Source organism: Orbicella faveolata, unplaced genomic scaffold (genome assembly GCF_042242905.1).
Source record: "Orbicella faveolata isolate gen_17 unplaced genomic scaffold, um_ofav_v1 contig_15, whole genome shotgun sequence".
In the NCBI taxonomy this organism is placed as follows: domain Eukaryota; kingdom Metazoa; phylum Cnidaria; class Anthozoa; order Scleractinia; family Merulinidae; genus Orbicella; species Orbicella faveolata.
The window spans coordinates 10,297,326-10,318,613 of NW_028301542.1; the positions used below are offsets into that span (position 1 = coordinate 10,297,326).

At 36.3% G+C, this 21,288-nt stretch overlaps 1 protein-coding gene across 1 annotated transcript; it reads right to left on the reverse strand.

Annotated features, from left to right (window-relative positions):
- Positions 1 to 4,843: 4,843 nt before the first annotated feature.
- Positions 4,844 to 19,544, reverse strand: LOC110051332 (AP-2 complex subunit sigma). Its single transcript, XM_020757363.2, has 5 exons — positions 19,459 to 19,544; positions 19,231 to 19,380; positions 15,309 to 15,422; positions 12,943 to 13,002; positions 4,844 to 5,536 (listed from the first exon to the last, which is right to left on the reverse strand). Exons 1-5 carry the CDS (start codon positions 19,459 to 19,461, stop codon positions 5,435 to 5,437), a joined length of 429 nt encoding a protein of 142 aa, XP_020613022.1. The 5' UTR covers positions 19,462 to 19,544; the 3' UTR covers positions 4,844 to 5,434.
- Positions 19,545 to 21,288: the final 1,744 nt, after the last annotated feature.

Consider the following 21,288-nt stretch of genomic DNA (forward strand, 5'->3'; position numbering starts at 1 on the left):
GTTTTAAAGACCATTGAATAATATTTTTGGTTGTTTAATCTGTGAAAGCAGCTGCAAAATATAATTACCAATAACATTTGGAACCTACAAGTGAAAACTTTATCTTGTGGCATATTATCGTATTCCAAAAGGGTTGATTTGATATCATGTGTTATGAGTAACTGAATCACTAATGGTGTGCGAAACAACTACTTCGAATAATATAACTGAACATAGCATTAACAGATTGATTGAGATTGCCCTACACTTTCTGGCGTTTGCGACAAAGCCTACCTTACAAGGACAAGTAATGATAAATTATACCACATACGCTATTTCTGGTTCCAATACAGTGGAAGCCCTTGTCTGAAATCTGACAGTCAAAAGCTCGATAAACTATAAATGATAGAGCTCTAAGGTACATTTATAGTGGCCGATCGCCTACAAATGCTGGGGAATTAACTGAAAGAACTGGCTACACTCTAGCTGATCGACGTATACAAGATATGTTAATCTTAGCTTTTAAAGCTGTCAAAAACCTTCTTCCTACATATTTAAGTGACTTGTTTACTATTCGTGAGAACATTAAGAATCTAAGGGACACCAACAAGCTTGTCATCCCTAAAGTTAACACCACCCATTATGGGACTAAGTCCGCGGCCTACACTGCTTCAAAAGCCTGGAATTCACTTCTGGATACACTACGTTGTATGAAGACACTTAAAGATTTTAAGATTGCGGCTAGATCTATTGTAAATTTACATATGTAAACCAGTCATAGCTATTATATATTTATATCTTTTTTTTATATCTTTTAATTTTCTTTCGTTTAAAGTTATTTTTCTCTGTAAATTAGCATAATCTTGCTAGAGGCCTAATCAGCCTCATCAACCCGAGTTGAAATAAAGTTATCTATCTATCTATCTATCTATCTATCTATCTATCTATCTATCTATCTATCTATCTATCTATCTATCTAAGCTCTTTCTATGAACCACACGAGTAACACGATATGGCATCGAATTATAAGGGTTTATATGGGATTTTCTACAAGATATCCATGGAGGTAGTTCAAAGTGAAAATACTCAATAAAAATGGCTTACCTTATTCCATACGTGCGTTGTTTGCTTCTGGTGTGGTAATTTTGCCGATTTAACGTGATTTAAGCGACTTTTTTGAACTCCGGTTTCCTCTTAAAATCCTCTCTTTATAAAGGGAAAACGGAATTCAAAAAAGGTCGCTTAAATCAAGTTAAATCGGCAAAATTACCACACCAGGAGCAAACAACACACGTATGGAATAAGGTAAGCCATTTTTATTGAGAATTTTCACTTTGAACCACCTGCATGGATATCTTGTAGACTAGCAGTAACCAATAGTTAGGAAGTGCTGGCGGCTATGTCTGTTGCGAGATGGAACAGACATCGAGGATAGCGTGGGAGAAGCGAGGGAGACGCGCGGGGCTGTGGGTTCCTGCTGTTGATTTTTGCAGTTGCGTATTTCAGTTCCTTCTTAGATGTATTTGATGGTATTCTCATGCAAATTTGCGCCCTATAAATTTTAATTATTACTATTTTAAAAAATATGTTTATGAAATGCATTATTATTATTAGTTGTTGTTGTTGCTAATATTATTACTATTACTGTTATTATTGTTGCTGTTGTTGTTACTATTATTGTTATTGTTATTATTATTATTATTATTATTATTATTATTATTATTATTGTTAGGGCTACTGAAATAATTATTTTTGTATTTTAGAGGTAGAACATCCAGAAAGTTGTTCTTCCTCAAGTGGCTAATGGAATACGAATTTGGAAATGTAGGTCTTTGAGGGAGATGGGAAAACCGCCGGAAAACTCTTGGAGGGAGGACAAGAACCAAAACTTGACTCAACGCCCAAATGGCTTGGACGCAAAGAAGACGCAATTTAAATGGAATGAAAATTTTATTGAAAATAAACGCAATTACAAAACAGTAACACGTGTTCAAGAACAGTAAATAACAGGAACATGTGTACAAGTAAAAATTCAAATATTTTCTCTTGGATCTCTTCTGTAGTACTCGGCATAATTTAGCTTTGCGAATTCTAGAAGGTTCTCTGTCTCTCTTGCACATTCGACGAGCCATCTTTGAGTTGTTTTTTAATGTACTCGTACGTGATTTAAGTCTGAAGGTATCAATTTCGAATGTAATAATATACAAGCAACAATTTCTGCAGTCTGATTGGCTGAGGACGCGTCAATTAATCCAAAATCAGTGATCAGTGCAATTTCACCAGTGCAAAAAAGTGAAATAATAATTGAGTGCAAAACGGTGAAATTAAAAATGATTGACAGCTCCGACAAAATTGAGCTAAGACAAACAAAATGGCGGACAAAACTGAGACGAAGATTGAAACTCTTTACTTAAATTTTAATACAAAGACTTCGTAACAAAGCAAAATACAACGCTCAGCAAAAGTTACCAAACTAGTTATCGCGAAGTGTGTCAGATAAGAAACATAAACAAAATCCGCGAGGAGAAAAACATAAGTTAAAACTTGAGTTGACTGAATTGAAATGCCGGAGCCGATCGCGACGGCATGACAAAATCCCAGTTGAAAAAGTCAGTTTTAAAATTCCGTCAGTGCTACGAAGAAGAACGCGAAGGAGGACCCCACAAGACGTCCTAAGAACCTGCCACGTCTTAATATTGAAGACGAAGGTGCATCCATTCTACTTTTGCGAAAGAACAAAGCTTAGAGATCAGGTTAGATAGTTCACAAACAAAACGCGACAAACGCAAATCTGACCCGAACAACGTCCAGTGAAGAAGTTAAAGTCAGGAAGCAACCAGATGAAGTTAATAAATGTCCTTCATTGCTAAGAAAATCCGTTTCTTAGTAGATTTTAGCTTCGTTTCTCGGCATTTTGGTTAAAGCAACTCTTGCTGGGTTGAAGAGTTTCTTCTCGGCGAAGATAAACTTGAACACGGCAAAGAGTTTTTCAACCACTCGAAAAACAGTTGTAAAGAAGGCCGCATCAAAACCGCAGGGAGGTTTTCTTTTGCTTTCGGGTAAGTTCTTCAATTCATCTGTGAAAAAAGAGTGCTTTTCACAGTTAAAAGAAACTGCTCAATTTTCATACATGACTTGGAGAGAGTGAATGAATTTTTCACATGTCAAATTTTCATCCAATAAAGTTGAAGTAGCTTGACCCTTCATTTGTCACGTAAATTACTGAAGCGTGACAGAAATTGTCACTTGTATATTATTAACAAGTAATCCAATGATTTTTCTCATGCAATTTGAAATAAATAAGCACTCGTAAGTATTTCAACGACCACAAATTGCACGAGCTCGTAGGGCGAGTGCAGTTTTTGTAGTCTTACAAAAATTTACTTGTGCTTATTTATTCCAAATTGCACTCGAAATCATTTGATTACCTATACAAATATCACATGATGATTCACGAATCTCAAGTCTACATATGTGATATTCAATGACCAGATTAGATTTAAATTTTATATCCTTGTTCAAGGCAAAGGTAAGTGATTTGCGAAGAAGTCTACAGAATTTATTTTCAACAGCGAGATTCAATTCAGATGTAAACTTTTCAACGCCACATGATTTGTCAAGAATGCTGATGTTATTATTAACGTCCAAAGTCAATCTCGATGCAACCTTACCACTTTTAATGAATGAATAAAAGGTTTCATCACTCAGCTGATCACACAACAAATTGAAAATAACACAAATTATTGAACACAATTTCCCTGCTCTCTCAGTTTTTAGAAATGCGGGATCATTTTAATATCAGTATCTGGGCCAAGCGCTCTTTATAAAAATTTCCGTAAAATTACCAAAAAGTGCCCTATGTAATTTTTATATTTTGAAGTTTCCCGCAAGTCTTAAATTGTGCACTTTAAGGTTCTTAATTGGCGCACCTTAAGAGTCGTAATTGCGCACTTTAAGACTATTAAATTGTACACTTTATTGTGCACTTTAAGGGTTCTTAATTGCACACTTTAAGACTCCTTAAATTGCGCACTTTGAGAGTTCTTAAATTGCGCACTTTAACACTCCTTAAGGCTCCCTATATTTGTCTTTAAGAGTCCTCAAACTGCGCATTTTAAGACTTCTTAAATTGGGTACTTTGAGAGTCCTTAAATTGTACACTTTAGCAGTCATTAAATTGTGTTAAGACTCCTTAAATTGCACACTTTGAGACTCTTTAGATCGCGCACTTTAACACTACTTAAATTGCGCACTTCAACACTCCTTAAATTGCACATTTTAAGTCTCCTTAGATTGCGCACTTTGAGAGCCCTTAAATTGCGCACTTTAAGACTCCTTAAATTGCGCACTTTAACACTACTTAAATTGCGCACTTTAAGACGACTCCTTAAATTTCGCACTTTAAGAGTCCTTCAATTGCGCACTTTAAGAGTCTTTAAATTGCGCACTTTAAGACTCCTTAAATCGTGCATTTTAAGAGTCCTTAAATTGCCCACTTGGACTCTTTAATAAATTGTGCGACAAGAAAAGTAAAGCCAGCAAATGTACCGGAGAGCACGACAACGAATAAAAGTAGACAGCCCAGGCAGACTGCTTAGAGCCCTTGTTGCTTTCAGAAGGGGGTTTTGTTTTCTTTCCCACACAGAAATGGGTCCTTTCTTTCTTCTTTAGGCTTGTTTGTTTCTTTTCTTGTTTTTCTGTTTTGAATTTTCCACTTGAGAGCAAGCGCAAAGGGTTTCTATTTACAAATTTGTCACATGCACGATATATACAATACCAAATAACATGTAATACGAGCTCCAAAATGAGCGTTTGCCGCGAAAATTCCCCTGGCGGTTTCGTCCATTTACGAGATTATGACACCTTTCTGGTTTATTAACTTTATTTGAAAATACGTTTTTTCTAAATAACTCGACAGCTTTTTAAGATTTTCAAGATTTTTCTTTTGTAAACATTAGATAAAATGATTGACTTAAATTTTGTCAAACAAAAGAAAAAAACTACTTTTTTGTGCCCTTGAAGATGGGAAGCAGCCTTAATAACCAATGTAAGGACTCCTTTTTTTTCAATTCGACTCCAACAGGACACTTGCAGGAAGTCATTTCATTCAGCTGATAAAGAACGTAAGTGCATGTACCTGCCTTGGGAGCGAAAGCTGAAAGATGGCAAAAGACAGTACAGGCCTTTTAAATGCGTCTCAAGAAGGTTGACGATGATTTAAATTTCAAAACCTCAGTGGACTAAGAAATCCCCTAATTAGCCTGTGAAAAAGATGAAGAGAAGGATTCTGGCTTTTGTATTCAATATCACGTCTTAAATGGTACAGGTGGTCAAATACAGAAATTTGCATTAGCCCGGCTATGTTTCTTAATCTAAAACTTATATGTAAAGGAGTAAGTCACGACTTTAATGTTTAATTGTGCTGCCTCAGAGAGCGCACTGATACCAAATGAGATCATTCTAATTGTTGAAGCATTTGAAGCTGCTTTAATACTTTGCTCTGACTTGTCTCTCTAATCTCACCAGCCAAAAACATCTCATCAACAACAGAATATACCTGAAAGAAGAATTGCAAAACGAATAAGTCAATATAATACAACAATATGGGTGTTTGCTTATTTTAGTGTCCCCAATTAGTGCAGTAGTTCTAAACACTTTGACACTAAAAAAACGTGTTTTATTCATTTATAATTACTACTATTATTATTATTAATACTATTATTATCATTATCTTATCATCATCATTATCATTATCGTTATCGTTATCATTATCATTATCGTTATCGTTATCGTTATCGTTATCATTATCATTATCATTATTATTACAAGTGGGGCCGGCAAAACAATAGTATAATGTAACATATCCTTTGGTATCTTCAGGTAATTGATTATGTCTTTCATGATCAGGTGCACTATTTTAATAAATTGTGTGTGGTCAAAGTAAGTTAATAATTTGCTTATGGCTGTTGCTACAGTTGTAGGTTATGGCAGAGCTTGTATTGTAATACATTGGTTATTAATCAACGTGCTATATTAAAATCATTTGTGTGGTCCCGGACAATACTAATGTTATCAGTGAAAATGAACAAGAACTACAAGCAATTCAATCCGATCAATTAAGCACTCTTAATCAGTCAATTAAAATCAATCAATAACATACGTTGAAGTTTGACACTGACATGGTGTCCACAACATGGTTGTTCAGAAAAATAGGAAAATAGGACATGCAAGATTAAAAAAATAGGAAAAATAGGAACTTTCTTTCAAAAAAAATAGGAAAATCAATGCTGCTTTGATGGACAAAGATAGACTCCCTGCAACCCATCAGCTATCTCCATCTGCTGTCCTTCAACAGTGATGCAAATGTACAAAAATGTACCTACACAAAAATGGGGGATGATAGGTATCTCTAGTTATTAGATACCAGGAAGGTATCCATTAACTGAAATTACAGAATCTTAATGGCAAAACTTTCTTAAGATAAAAAAGGCCTTTTTCTGTCATAAATTGCACTTAAAGGCGTAGGGGGTGTGGACACTACAAGGGGGTATGGGCACTACATCGTGTCCATTATTTTGCAACAGTTTAAAACTAAAAATCCCCATAAATACCATATTTGTATATTACCCAACCACAGCAAAAAACATGTAGAGTTACTTTACATTTAGTCGAGTGGTTACTTTAAATCACATGAGGGTATGGACACAACAGGATTCTAGCAACCTAAAGTTTAACTTTAAATTGTTGTTAGAGTTTCCTTTCTTAAGCACATATAACCAAAACATTAAATACCAAGAATATAGGTTTCAAATACACTCAGAGAAAGATTTCCAGAGACAGAATGTTTAACCTTCCCACAAAACCCTTTATTTTGGGGCCAAAGGTTCTAAAATACCATTTTGCATAACATGATGTGGTCCAGCATTATTGGCTCCAAGTCAAAATTAATCGCAAAACATATTTTGGATTTCATTTTACACATGTTTAAGTATTCAAACAATTCACCCCCATTTTCAAGTAGTGTACAATCAAGTTACAATGGAGGAGCCAAAAATAACACAAGTGGTTAATCAGCAAAAAATAGGAAAACTAGGAGGTTTTATTTTTAAAATATAGGAGAAAGTAGAAATCTGCTAAAAAATAGGAATTGGACACGCTGCACTGATCAATCAATAATTAACAATAAATGTGTCCCACAAATTATTGATTTCATTAATTGTATCAATGGTCACAAAAACACACACTATTAAGAGTTCATCAAGAGTTGTATCATTCAATTAATGCCATTAGTTGATGTCAGCTATCACAGACCATTCATTTTCTCAATTATTGTATGACAATGTGAAGCATTAAAACTGGTCTGACCAGATATAAATTACTTAGTATCCAGGCTCTCCTGGTCAATAAAGCGTGGTCAGTGAAGTCTCATGATACCTGGTGTAACAAAACCTTACAATGCAACAACTAAGAGGTCATACACAGTGTAAAGGAAAAAGTCGAGCCAGTTTCACATCTACCGTGTAGCTGCTGTCAATGTATATGTACATGTACAAAACGTAATGGAAAGAACTTCAATTCTTTTTACTTATATCTACCCTTCTAACTGCAATACATAGTGAGCCTTTTGGTTTAAAACTACTACTTCAATGCAAATGATTTCAAATCTTTCTTGTAAACAGTCAGGAGAGCACTCTCGAGTAAAAGTGATGAAGTATCATTGCATGAAAGATCATCGCAATTTTTTTTTTTGTTGTGCATGCCACTTTATCAGTTGCAGAAACAAATCTTGCAAAAAATTCAGGACTGAGCTGTTGACTGAAGTTAGTTGTCTGCCACAAAAACAAACTCAGTCTAAACAAAAGCACACTAACAATTCTCTTGACGCTTTAAACATTTTGTGGCACATGTCATATTGTTCTGATGCAAGGAATCTAGCTTTTATATTTCTGATGCCACCCTTAGTTGAAGTCCCATGGGGCGAGCCAGAAAAGAGTAGTTTTCTGCCCATCTAATTAATTTATTTACTTTTTAGTTATTTCTCCACAGTTTTTTGCAGTGGATGGCCAATGGCCTACAAACGGGAAAGAGAAATTGCACATACTATGGGCCATAATCAACAACTCTGTAAATATCAACATAATGTCCTTACATCATGTGCAGTTTTGTAAACATAAATAGAGTCATAGAGAAAGAGATTCCCTTGGATCGATTTGAACAAAAAGCTACTATGCCAAGAAGAAACTCTGCAATGTCAGGCGGCACTTCACACAATTTAAGATTACACACTGGAACTGAGAAAAGTATACATTAGACAAAGCAGCAACATGGTCTATTTTGACCATCTAACAACAGAAAACACTTCTGACCACTGAATTCATTTTGATTCATGCAAAGAAGTAAGTATTAAGTATATGTAATCTATTTTTGAGTTATTATTTGTAAAAAAAAAAAAACTCTTAGTCGGCGGGTCTGAGGTATGTTATCATGGATCAATAGATCACTGAGAGATGTATGTATGTCACACCAATCAGATTGGAGCTACTATAAACAACCAATCAAATTGCTGCTGGTTAAGGTGAATCATATGTGAGGAGCTTCCATCCTGATTTGAGAACAGCCATCTTTGTTTTTCTACAAACAGAAACAGGTATTCTTCTGACATTTCCGATGCTTCGTTTACTATGGTTGAGCCCAGAACTTTGTGGATCAGTTTTAAAGGAGTTCAGAATTCGATAATCAGCCGAAGAATCATAGTCTTTGGAATACACTCACATGTCATCAAGGCTTTGTGCCAATGGCCAATGGCCTACAAACAGGAAAGAGAAACTGCACATACTATGGGCCATAATTAACAACTCTGTAAATATCAACATAATGTCCTTACATCATGTGCAGTTTTGTAAACATAAATAGAGTCATAGAGAAAGAGATTCCCTTGGATCGATTTGAACAAAAAGCTACTATGCCAAGAAGAAACTCTGCAATGTCAGGCGGCACTTCACACAATTTAAGATTACACACTGGAACTGAGAAAAGTGTACATTAGACAAAGCAGCAACATGGTCTATTTTGACCATCTAACAACAGAAAACACTCCTGACCACTGAATTCATTTTGATTCATGCAAACAAGTAAGTATTAAGTATATGTAATCTATTTTTGAATTATGTTTTGTAAAAAAAACTCTTAGTCAGTGGGTCTGAGGTATGTTATCATGGATCAATAGATCAGTGAGAGATGTATGTATGTCACACCAATCAGATTGGAGCTACTATAAACAACCAATCAAATTGCTGCTTGTTAAGGTGAATCATGTGTGAGGAGCTTCCATCCTGATTTTAGAACAGCCATCTTTGTTTTTCTACAAACAGAAACAGGTATTCTTCTGACATTTCTGATGCTTCGTTTACTATGGTTGAGCCCAGAACTTTGTGGATCAGTTTCAAAGGAGTTCAGAATTTGATAATCAGCCGAAGAATCATAGTCTTTGGAATACACTCACATGTCATCAAGGCTTTGTGCCGGGATATTTTGAATGAAATGAGTCTTAGCTGCTCGGTAACTTGGTGAGTTTTAGGACATCAACGATTGCTTTTAGTGCAAAATATGGTGAGGGGGCTATCGTCTGTGATGGTACTCGCCAGGCTCCCATCAATATTGTTTGCATGATGTGCAGTTCACGAAAAAAGAATTGAATCCAAACCATTTATGTTTGTGCAAAATTTTTCAGTTTGTGAATGGAAGTTTCAATTAAGTAACACTGTTCACGGAGTAACACTGTCTTCTTGTTGAAATGTTCCTTGGAGTCGATACTGAGACACTCATTTGAAGTGGTTTTCTCTGGCAAAACCAAAGAAATTACAGACGGCTAGTTATGAATGAGAACGCTGCTGAGTTTTGAAATTTGTTTTTGCTGTAGGTAAATGTAACAAGATATTTTTATTTCTTAGTCTCAAATGGTAACTTGACACTTGTTTTTCACACATGAGTGGTTGCAATTAAAATTGACGAATCAGTGACTCTTGTTCGCATGGTCAGAATAAACAAACAAGAAGCCAATCTAGTGGCACGTCCAGAAATTTAAACTTGATATAAGTGTTTGGATGTGTCTTTTCTTAGTGTCTTCAGCGGCATTTTGATATCTTCCATTAAAGGCAATTCTTAAAAACAGGAATTTTTAGCAGAGATTTTCTTAAAGGTTTGTGGTATGGAGCCACTTCAAATATTCCTGAAGACTCCATGGTGGTAAGCTGAACTGCAAATTAAGTAGAGTAGACTTTGAGAGGACACAGTGGTTCTTTCGTTTTGAAAAAGATTCCTTGCGCTATTCAAAAAGGTTAACTTACAGTTGTACATCTCCTATAAAGTGACAAAACTCTTTCTCTAACTGACTTATTGTAACCAAAAACACTCTCAGGCGTTGGGAAGGGTAATGTGACAAGGAAACGTCCCAAACTCTGTAGATTTCATAGCGTCTTACAAAATTAATACAGCTTTTCATGCATTTGGTTGTTTGAAGGGGTTTCGTTGAATATTGAAACCGAAAAAACTACGATCATTGCTGGCAACAGAATAAGACCAAGCTAAATTAGGTAAAAAATGAGTTAAATTAATAATACGTTGACCAGCAAACATGACAATTTTACTTTTCATGCCAATGTTTGTAACTTGATACTTTTGTTTTCCTCATAAGAGCATACAACACGAAACTCTTGTTTTCTCAAAAACATAGGGGCGATGTGCTTTTTCCTCATTGCTGGAGAAAACTGGTATAAAGTTAAATATCTATTGAAAATTGGAACAAGAACGATTTTTTTTTCCAAGATGCTAGTTATCGTTTCCCTGATAAACAAAAACTAATCTAATGAGTAACGGAATAGTGCGGTCTTATCCTGTTGCCACCTTTGCCGTAAGCAATAAAATCACTTCAAATTAATAAACCATGATATCGATAAATACAACTGAGAAGCATTTTGAAGAGAACCTACAGTACAAACTATTTTCAACGACTGACTCGCTGAAAAGCTGAAAGCTGGTACACTAACTTGGAACAAACGCCGATGTCATCAACTACTGCATACCTGCCAACCCCCAGAGTACAAAAACCTGGACACGGCTAGAAATCTTGCCAATTTTGTACCATGTATTGTGCAGTTTGATTGGTTGATTTCTGACCAGTTAGGATACTCGTTAAATATTTATCAATTTGATTGTTCTGTTTTACGTTTTCCGATCGAGAGCAGCTCAAATAAGAGCAACAAATTCCCTTCTTGTTTTATTTTCCTTTTTGAAATCTTGAAAATAACAAAATTAATGAAAAAAAATGTAAAAAGAGCCATGGTAGTTAGTTCCCGGGAGATTTGGTGCTCTAACCGGGAGACTGGGAGATTTGATGAAAAACTTGGAGACTCCCGGGAAAACCAGGAGAGTTGGCAGGTCTGCTACTGGCACCTTACAAATGACTTTATCGACGACATAAACGAAACCGACAAACGGACCTCTAACAGACCAACTTAATTTGACTAACATGAGGACTGATTTGACTAATAATAGATGGTTTGAAACTGACCAATGACTGATGACAACTTTACACGAGTCTTACAGCTAATACCATCATGGCTAAACTGACCAATCAATTTCAACGGAGCAGATCTGTAACACCATCGACTGACAAACACTATTCACTTGACTGAAGATGACTTCTGCTCAAGTTGTCGAAATGTCAGTCACCAACAACAGTTCTTTTCAGAACTACCCTCGCCCAGACAATCGATGATTACACAATATGAACTAAAGAACATTTTGTAAGTTAAACCTACAGTGAAAAAAATTCTAATTTTTTCCTTTCTGCGCTGTACATCGTAACCAAACAAACTTGTTGGATTAACCTCATCATAACTGTTAAGAGTGAGTGCTGCTACCTCCGGGGCTTTTAATTCACAAAAAATAATTCTTGCTATGTTTTAGAAAAGTTTGGGTGATATTTTGTGATTTTACCAACTCAATTAAATGTAGATGTAGATGTAGATGTAGATGTAGATGTAGAAATGAAGTGCAGTAAGTACTACAGTTCAATTACCAACTTCAGTCTATATTACGAAGTTTCGGTGCCACAAGCTTTGTTAAATAAGCTTTAATCAATAAAAAATGTTGACATTAGTCATGATTGTATGTTACAACAAAATTCAACTTTTGCTCATGACACCTTGCAGCTTTTCAAAGTAAACTGTTGTTTTTCATATCCAAAATCCAGGTTTTTAGTCATTTTAGCGTATTTGTATAAGTTATACCAGTACAAATAAATTTATAGTACATGTACATAGTTATTGTGTGGTAGTTGCGCTTGTTTTGTGACTGGATCTGGATAAGAGTCACACATACTCATGTGCCTGAGGAGATGGTTCAGCCTCAGAGAGATATCTGAGATTAAAGTGGAAAATTCCATGGTGACAATATGGATTATTACATACATACATTTTATATCTGGTACATGATTGCTTACTGCTATGTTTAGATTAACCATTCAGAGGCTACAAAGATCTTTGTAGTGCTACTTCATGTAATCCTTATGTAATTCTCCAGGTTTAATCACATGCATCTGTCTCTTTCACAGGGGAATGAAATGAACATGTGGTGAGAGATATCAGTGACATATCCAGAGGTGTTCAAAAGTGAGGTGCAGAGTTCTCAGCCCTCCAGGCTATGTATTTTACAACCACAGTGGGAGTATGGAGGACAGGTCTATAATCTCAAGGCAGACAACTTAGAAGGATATTTTTGTTTATCCTTCTAGGGCCACATAAAGTTGCATAAGCCTTAAGGCATCTTTAGGTGATTTAATTCAAGGTAACACAGTAGGCCTGGGCATGAGCTTGAACTTTCACTGACCACCATCACCTATCATCAACCATCATGCATCACTTGACCAGGTTAAGGTTAAGGAGAAAAAAGCATCTGTTTTACCTTGTAAAAGTTAAACACCAAATCCAATTCACAGACATTGTGAAAAAATTCATTCAAGACCTGGAAAAGGGAGAGAAACATGTTAAATTAGTTCTGCTTCTTCAAAAGTCACTCAGTGGTCGCATTTAACAATGCAACTAACCATAATAGATGGATATGATGGTGAAGAAACACAAGCATGTGCATGCATCATTGGTTAAACCAGTTTTTATTTGGTGTTAAACTCTGTAGTTAACCATGTAAGCTGTAAGAATTAAGCCTTGCCTAATTTTATTATCATCCTAGTTGTACCTAAGGGTAAATGCCAATGAGTGAATGAACCATTGTTGATGAGGATAATCATCTTGTTTAGCAAGTATTTTATATACACTTGTAGATGTAATAAATTGTTGCCACAGAAAGAACAGACATGGAATTTGATTTTCTGTAGAATACAAATTGTTTGAAATGTATTAAAATATGAGAAATTGTAAACTAGGGGAATTTGAGAAGGAAGTCCTATTTCTTATAAAAGTACAGCACAACTTTCTTGTTGTAGATATTTGTTCAGAAATGCTACGCAATTCTAAATGATGTTTTTCGGTTTTGCAGTGGACGAATTCTCTTAGCTTTGGCATACTATAAAAATCTTGACTCATAGGCATTGTTGTTTAAAAAACTAGATACCCGTCAGTCAAAAAATTTTAAACCATGAAGTACTTGACTATAGAGTGTGTACATTGTCACGCAATAAAACATAAAATCAAAAACCATTCAGTGGATAAAGTCAAGAAATTGTGATATTATAGATGATAAATAAAGAAGACATTTCTCCAAGTTTAAGGTGTGTGCGTTGTCCCAAAGTTGAGATATTCGTTGAAATGTTCCATGCAAAATTATAGAGCCTAGTATGGGGCCGCCATGTTGGAGGACCTCTTAAGTCCTCTAATATGGCAGCCGGAAAATAGTGTAAACATCTGGAACTTACTTTGACTATCTAGGCAACTGATTATCTGAACCAAAACAAAAAACATTTACAAAGCATTTTTCCTAATACCGGTATCTAGCCGTTTTTTTGAACGACCAAGCCCATGACCTTGAGCCAAGATTTTTATAGTATGCCGAAGCTGAGAGAATTTGTCCACTACAAAACCAAAACATTATTTAGAATTGCTTCGCATATCTGAGCAAATATTGAGCACTCTCAGAGGGTTTCTATTGTAATATTTTAAGATACTATTCTTTAAGCCTTGACTTCGGAGTTATCCTACGAATGTACGTAGTTGTATTGCTGGCTGAAATAGGTCTACGTTCACAGGCTACTCTGGAGTCAGAGCTTGAAAATTATTTAAGTGTTGATTGAAATGTTGAGATTTTATAGTATGCCCAAGCTTGAAAATTTCCTCAACTACAAAGCCAAAATAACACTTAGAATCACGTGACATTGCGAAACAAACATCTACTGTTCTAATAAAAATTAAATGAGTTGTTCAGTGGAATATCTATAATAATTTCAGACTGCCGGGTATGTAGTTTTTTTGAAAAGACTTCACAGCTGCCGCATATCTAGGTTTGAAGTTTCTTTCTATTTCAGAACTCTACAATGTACTCACAACATGCATTGGTTCGATTTGAGCTCCTTTGGCTCAGACTGTTAACACATAATTTGGTTGCAATTGACAATGAAAGAGCGTTTTTGTTCGAATAAACAACACACACCCAAGTTGATTCCAGAAAAAAATGAACTTATCAATTGTGATTGAAATCCAAGTTTCATACACCTTTAAAGAAACAAAACTTCAGCCAATTAACGCGAAATAAACAGTGAAACTACGCCCGAATGACTGAACCCTGAAAAACAACTTGGAATGATCTTCTTCAATGCTTTGAAGCCTTGAAATGTACAAAAGGAAAATAGTGACATGAGTAGTTGGGGAGCAAATCTGAAAAAGGTCCACAATGCGTACTTCTGAGCTTTTGCTTAGTGTTATTGCATTTGGTTGGAGTTTGCTTTTAAATGTAAGTATCTGGGAGTTGAATTGCTACAGGCGAGAAGGCAATCACTGGAAAGATAAAGGTGTAGAAATATGTGCATTGTGTAACACAGATTTTTTGGATTTCTGTTCTCTCCCTGACTTGATCCCAATAGAACTTTCTTTGGTGAAATATAATCTTCAGAATGAAACTTGTACTAAGTGTAATTTTCCACTTGCTGAGTGAAACAAAATAAGGGAAAATATTTTTCTCATGCACCAATGGGGCCTGGAAATAGGTCATGTGACCTTAGGCAGTCAGCCTGGCATGGCTAACAGTGGTATTTGAGAAAAGTAAACATTTCAAGTACAATAAATTATCATTCTGGAAGAAGAAATATTCCTGGTTCTCACCTCCACAAAATTATGAATGGCCTCTAGGTAATACAAGTTGTTATCATGCACATCCACACAGAAACAGAAGTACAGTCCAGCATAACGACGATATACAATCTTGAAATTGCGAAACTGAAACAAGAAAAGACACCACTCATTGAACACACTATAAAAATCATACACTTTAATTCCTGCAGAATAAAGGCCTGGGTGATCCAAAGAAAATCATGTCCCAGGGTAGAAGATTCTATCTTTCACTTAGCAAATGAAGTTTTTTGGGGGTAAAATTCATGGAAGTACCATAAGTACCACAAAGAATTCTAAAATTCACTGGCTGAACTCAAATTTCAGTCAAGAAAGTCACAAACAAAAGCAATGGACCACATCTATGTCTGTATGCAATTTTAATCAAAGGCTCTACCAGTCAAATTCAGGCAACCAGAATTATATCTAATGTTACTTATATGCTATATACAGGAATATGACACTGAGTAGAAATAATAATTATTTCTATAAATAGTAATTATTACTTCTTATAAAGATACTATTCAGATGAGGAAGACAAACATGAAAAAATTGTGGTTAAATTCATTTGGCTTAGTGGTTGTAATACAAAACACTTAGTTGATAAGTATTCATCCTTTCATACTGTACTAGTTGCCAAATTCACAACCTGTTTGGACAATTTAGTCTCCAAATGTGTTTTTCACTTGCCATGGTGACCAAAATGGTTGCAGCTTGGAGTACAATTGAGTTTTCCTTTGAATAGATTGTTTTGCTTTTGACATGCATCTGTTGAGTCATTTGAAGGTATTCCACTTGACTAGTAATCATTTTCCAAACTTGTCAGACATAGAGTAGAGATATCACACAAACCTAGTCTTCTTTGGTCATACTGTAACTTACAGATCCTTCTTTTTTCCCTCTGATTAACATGTATGGCCCGTAACCTATATTACAGATCTTGAATTTCGTTTGTCAGAAGTATATCCGCACCAGCCCCATCCCTATGGACGGCAATCTCTTGCACTGGCCTACCCAAATACTTTTTCAAAGAAGCCAGCAAAATTTTGAACCTTGTGGATGGAAAACAACAAAAAACTACAGTGTTGCAATCTTTCCCTCCATAGGGAGCGCACATATAAAAAAATGGAAAATCCCAATACTAAGCAGATGCAAAAAATGAAACATCTGTGGACTTCTTTGGGGAAAAGAATGCCTTTTATTCCCCTCTTCTATGTCACCACCTTGTCATTATCACCTCTGCCCTCACTCCCTACATTACAACTTCACGCCCCTTTCAGTGTCTTGCTGAAATGGCTTAAACTGCTGGATGCTGTACCCTGAAGGCTCGGATTACTCCTTTGGGCATTGCTTTTCGTGGCATCTGAAAACATCTCGAATAAGTTTAGCTTTATAGAGCTTGAAAATATTTTGGAAGGAAACCTCAACAATGCTCAAGCAACTTCAAAAGCCTTTGAGCAATAGAGTACAGAATAAAAGCAACCACGAGCAAAGGACATGTGAAAATATCCTTTTGTTTGCGATGTTTGAATAAACTTGAAGTAATCACTATACACATTTTATGAATTTGGCTTCTTCGCGATGTATGTAGCTTTAGCTTATGTAACTACGAATACAGATCATATTGAGAGCTTTTAAAAGAATGATTTGTTTTGATCACAGGATGCCAGAATTAGAATTGTTTTTGTCAAGCAGCAGCCATTGTTAATTGATGCAAAACCAGGTTCCAATGCATCAGGGTTATTTATCAACCACTGGTTTAAGTCTAGGACACTTTTATGGATTCAAACTTTTCCTCTGAACAGTACTGTTTAATTGGAGGCATTCTAGGAGGTCTAAAGAGAGATTTCATTGAGGATTCTTTTCCTATACAAGCCAACTGAAAGTTGTCTGAACTGTGCAAAAGGCAATAAGTAAAAGATCAGTGGCAATTTATCACTATTAAATCCTGAAATTTGCAGCATATGTGAGGAACCCATTCCAGTGCTGCATTGCCATGGTTATTTGAATCCCTGGTCAGAATGAATTTGCTGTATGAAAAGCTGACAGTCGTTTTTTCACCTCACACCCATGGGGCACTTCAAGTGCAAGGATCACCCTTGATCTTCATGTTTGCAGAACAGAACATGAGATAATCAACTAGAGTTTTAAAATGTTTCATGATTAAATAACACGACTACAGGTATTACTGCTTGAGATCCAAAGAATCCACAGGAAAAGAGAGCTTGTTTTCAAATCAATTATCGATGGCATAACATTGCAGTCATTATGCAAATTTTGCAGCAAGTATCACTATATGACATGACGACAATGCCTTTGAATCAGTTTCTTAAAAGAAGTTTACAGACCCTCTTTTTTTTTCTTTTCCCAGGGCTACCCCTTTGCATTCAAGCTTTTCAAATTCCCCACCATCAACATAATACATGACGAACTCAAGACATCTGAGAGGGTCTGTGGACAGACTACCGTAGTTGCCCCTGTAGAGTTTTGGCCCAGAGGCCAAAACCCGACGAGGCACCCTAGGATTCCCCGTGCGTATACATACAAGGAATTTCAAAAAAGTAAGAACTGTGTTGGACGGTATAGTAGTATGCGAAGCGTTCTTGATTTGAAAAAAACTAGGCGCACACAGTGGTCCTGGATAATGTGGGGCAAGGAACACGGGCTCACAAAACGGCTGGAAATTGAGCCTAGTCTAGGTGGTGTTGGGTACATGTAATTCTTGATTTCAAGGTTCTTGCAACCACGAGTTTGCGTTTCGCCATCTTCTAGCAGCATTTCATTCTTGTAACCAGGAGTTCGCGTTTCGCCATATTTAAGCTGCATTTCAAGGTCTATTAGCCATGAGTTCGCATTTTGCCATCCTCGAGCAGCATTTTCAAGGTCAAATATACATTCCAATTACAATATGGCCTGCATGACGATTTTAGCATGATCAAATAAATTTACTTGGAAATGGCCGAGATTCTCATCTAGGACAAATTGAAAACGATTTCAAAGATCCTGAAGATCGATTTTGGGAGAAAAACAACTCAGAAGGGATCATAAGAAATTCTGAAGTATACGCCTAGAAATTCAAGGCTAATGTGGTTCAATTGCAACTAAATAGCTAAATACCCTTCCGATCGCCGGTTTTAACTTTGGCATCTTGTTTATTCGGATCGCTTATTTGTATTGAGTAATCCTATGTGGCATAGAGCTCATGTGTGGGCTGGGTGACTTTGCAGGGATCCAAATGTAAATGTAAATGTTTTGCAGCGTTTTCGTTGAGGTCAAAAAGCTTGACTCTAATTTGCATATATGGTGACTGTAATGCGATACTTCTGTTTACGTCTCAGAAAAAAAAAATTGACTTCCGTTCTGCTTTTGAGATGCGTTTGCTCGTACATTAAGACAAATGGCTTGTTTCAGCATCAAATTGGAACAGCAGAGTAGTTTGACTTAATTTTTTGTTTTGCTGTAATTTTTTAACCTTTTTTCCCTATAAAGTTCTATGTAAATAGTACTTTTTGCGTCCTTTCTGACAAGATATGGTAAACTGCTCTGCTGTAAATGCTTCGTGAGAGTATTATGTAAAGAATATCGTGTGATAGAATGAGTTCAACAGAATGTGTTGGTTTAGTTAACTTAATTGATTGTTTGGATCATATTCATGGAAAGATGCCTAAGTTACTGAAACAGTGAGTGATAAAGTTTACAAAATATAAAAAAATTTAGTCATACAAAAATGTTCAATATTATTGTTTTCAATCAGCAGAAATAAAAGAAAGCGGGGGGTAACTATTACTAGTATTAGCTTAGCTTACTATGGCTGAAACTTATATATATAAAGCGTGAGCTTATCTTGGATTTTTTCTATATATCACAGAATCGACTCAGTGGCTTCTAGATGTTGGTGTAAGCACATTTCACGTACCTCTACAAAGTTCGTGTGCTTTGCATCTCTGACAGTAACCAGTGCATGAACCTCTTCTATAAGCTTCTGCTTCTCATCATCGTCAAAATTCATGTACCATTTTGCCAGTCTGGTTTTTCCTGCCCGATTTTGGATCAGAATAAACCGAATCTTTAAAGAAACAAAACAAATAGTTAGCCTTAGCAATCGCAAAAAAGACAGAAAATTTGGAGCGAATATATAACCCACCATTTTCGGAAACTCAACTATCCTCCGCGCGACCTGTCAAAGATCCAAGATGGCAGCTAAGGTAACCGCAAGGCTTTGTGGGCCTATTCTCGACCCCAGACCCTCACGCGCTTGGGCCATAAATCGATGGGGGAAAAAACTCGGTCCGTAAGTACGGACCTCGAACTCCGTTAGTAAGAGGTATGTAATCCAAAAGGATCAGTTGCTGGGTGGCACAGTTAACAGTTAAAAAGTTGTAGAGTAATAACGCAGTGCCAAATTAAAAATGATGTCTATACTGAGACTTTTCGGACCTAGCACTTCCTCAGTGCCAAGTTGAGTTTTGAATAGGACACATCATAGAATAAATACACAGTTGTACGCGCGACTCTAACGCCGAGGGGCAATGTCGATTAAAAAATGATTTTATATTCTACCTCCGAATCTCGCGATCCTTTGTTTCTTAGTGTCAAAACTATCAAGAAACTGAATCTGGGACAGGGCGAAACATTTGAAATAACAAAAAAAGTTCCCCGTCGTGGTTCACGTTCTCCAGACAACGCAAAATTTGGTCATTTCACGTTGTTTTGCAGAGGACGGCAAAGAAATGTACCAAGAATTATAACGCACGTGCACAGTTATTGTTCTGCTCATTAAACCTTTTGCTTAGCTTCCCGTTGCCGTCGTGGTTTTGTATTCCCCTTGTGCGCGCGATGAATCGCATTGGCAAGAGCGCGCGAAAACTGTGTTCAGCCACCTTAATTAGATGGCAGAGGCATCTTCGAAGATTCATGTTTCATTTTGCAGTGCTTTTTCCAAACGAAAAATTTATGCAGTCAACACATGTCAGTTTTGAATTTTGCGCAGTATGTTAAACGTTTCTTTTTTGATTGCTGCTTTTATGCCTGTGTTTTCTTCACCTTGGATAATTAAAAAAAATATGTATCCATCAAAAGACTTTTCATGGAGTCCACGCCATTCCATACTTTTTGCGGTGAAATCAGTTTCGGTCCCGGGATCATTTGCCGGCCTGTACAATACTCTTAATATAAGAAAGCAGGGGATAATCCAAACTTACTGCTTTTTTCATCAAAACTGCAACAGTTGCAAAGGGAGAAAGAGTTTTTGGCCCTTGGATTCTTACTGCGCTGTTCAATAACATTCAAATCTCAACCGAGAAATGCGTTTTTCGCTACCGTCAATCAAATGTTCGGCGGTTCTTTCAAGCTTCCGACTACTGCCGAGCGCGCGGTAATCAAATCAAATCGTTGAGCACTGTTCAGACAGCATAGTCAGAAACTGGGAGGAGCCGCTGAACATTTGATTGACGTTATTTAACGGTTGAGGTCAGCATGTTATTGAAAGGCGCAGTAAAAACGTTAATGAAATTTTATATTTCATCTTCTCAAGTCGAAACCAAAGCAGAAAAAAAGCAGCTTTGATTTCCATTTCAAGTTTTAACAAAATAAAGGCAGTTTTGGACGGAGAGATCTGAGATTTTCCGTGAAGACCGAGTGATAGCATCAACCCGTTACCTTCTGATGTTATATTCAACAACATCGCAAGAATCTACCATGGCATTCCACCATTTGATTACCTCGTTCTAATTACTTCCACAGAAAAAAAGAACTGAATAAATCGTCATTCAAATTCTTTTCTGGAATTCCCATATTACGACCAGTAACCCCAAGCTTTTATTTCTTAGAAAATTTCATCCGGTCAATACAACAATGCGAATGGCCTGAGATAAAATAATTCGTAGTAAAATGCACTCGCTGTGTTCAGGAAATTGAGAGTAGGAGTGGGTTGATCTGGCTCAAAGTAGCATGAGGCACACACGCGATCTCAGAC

Excerpts from the sequence above, each read along its gene's own strand:
- LOC110051332 (XM_020757363.2), bottom strand. Across the intron at positions 15,423-19,230 it reads AGCACACGAACTTTGTAGAG|TTTCGCAATTTCAAGATTGT; the intron begins GTACGTGAAATG and ends TTCTTGTTTCAG. Across the intron at positions 5,537-12,942 it reads TGGTGTTTAACTTTTACAAG|GTATATTCTGTTGTTGATGA; the intron begins GTAAAACAGATG and ends TTCTTCTTTCAG.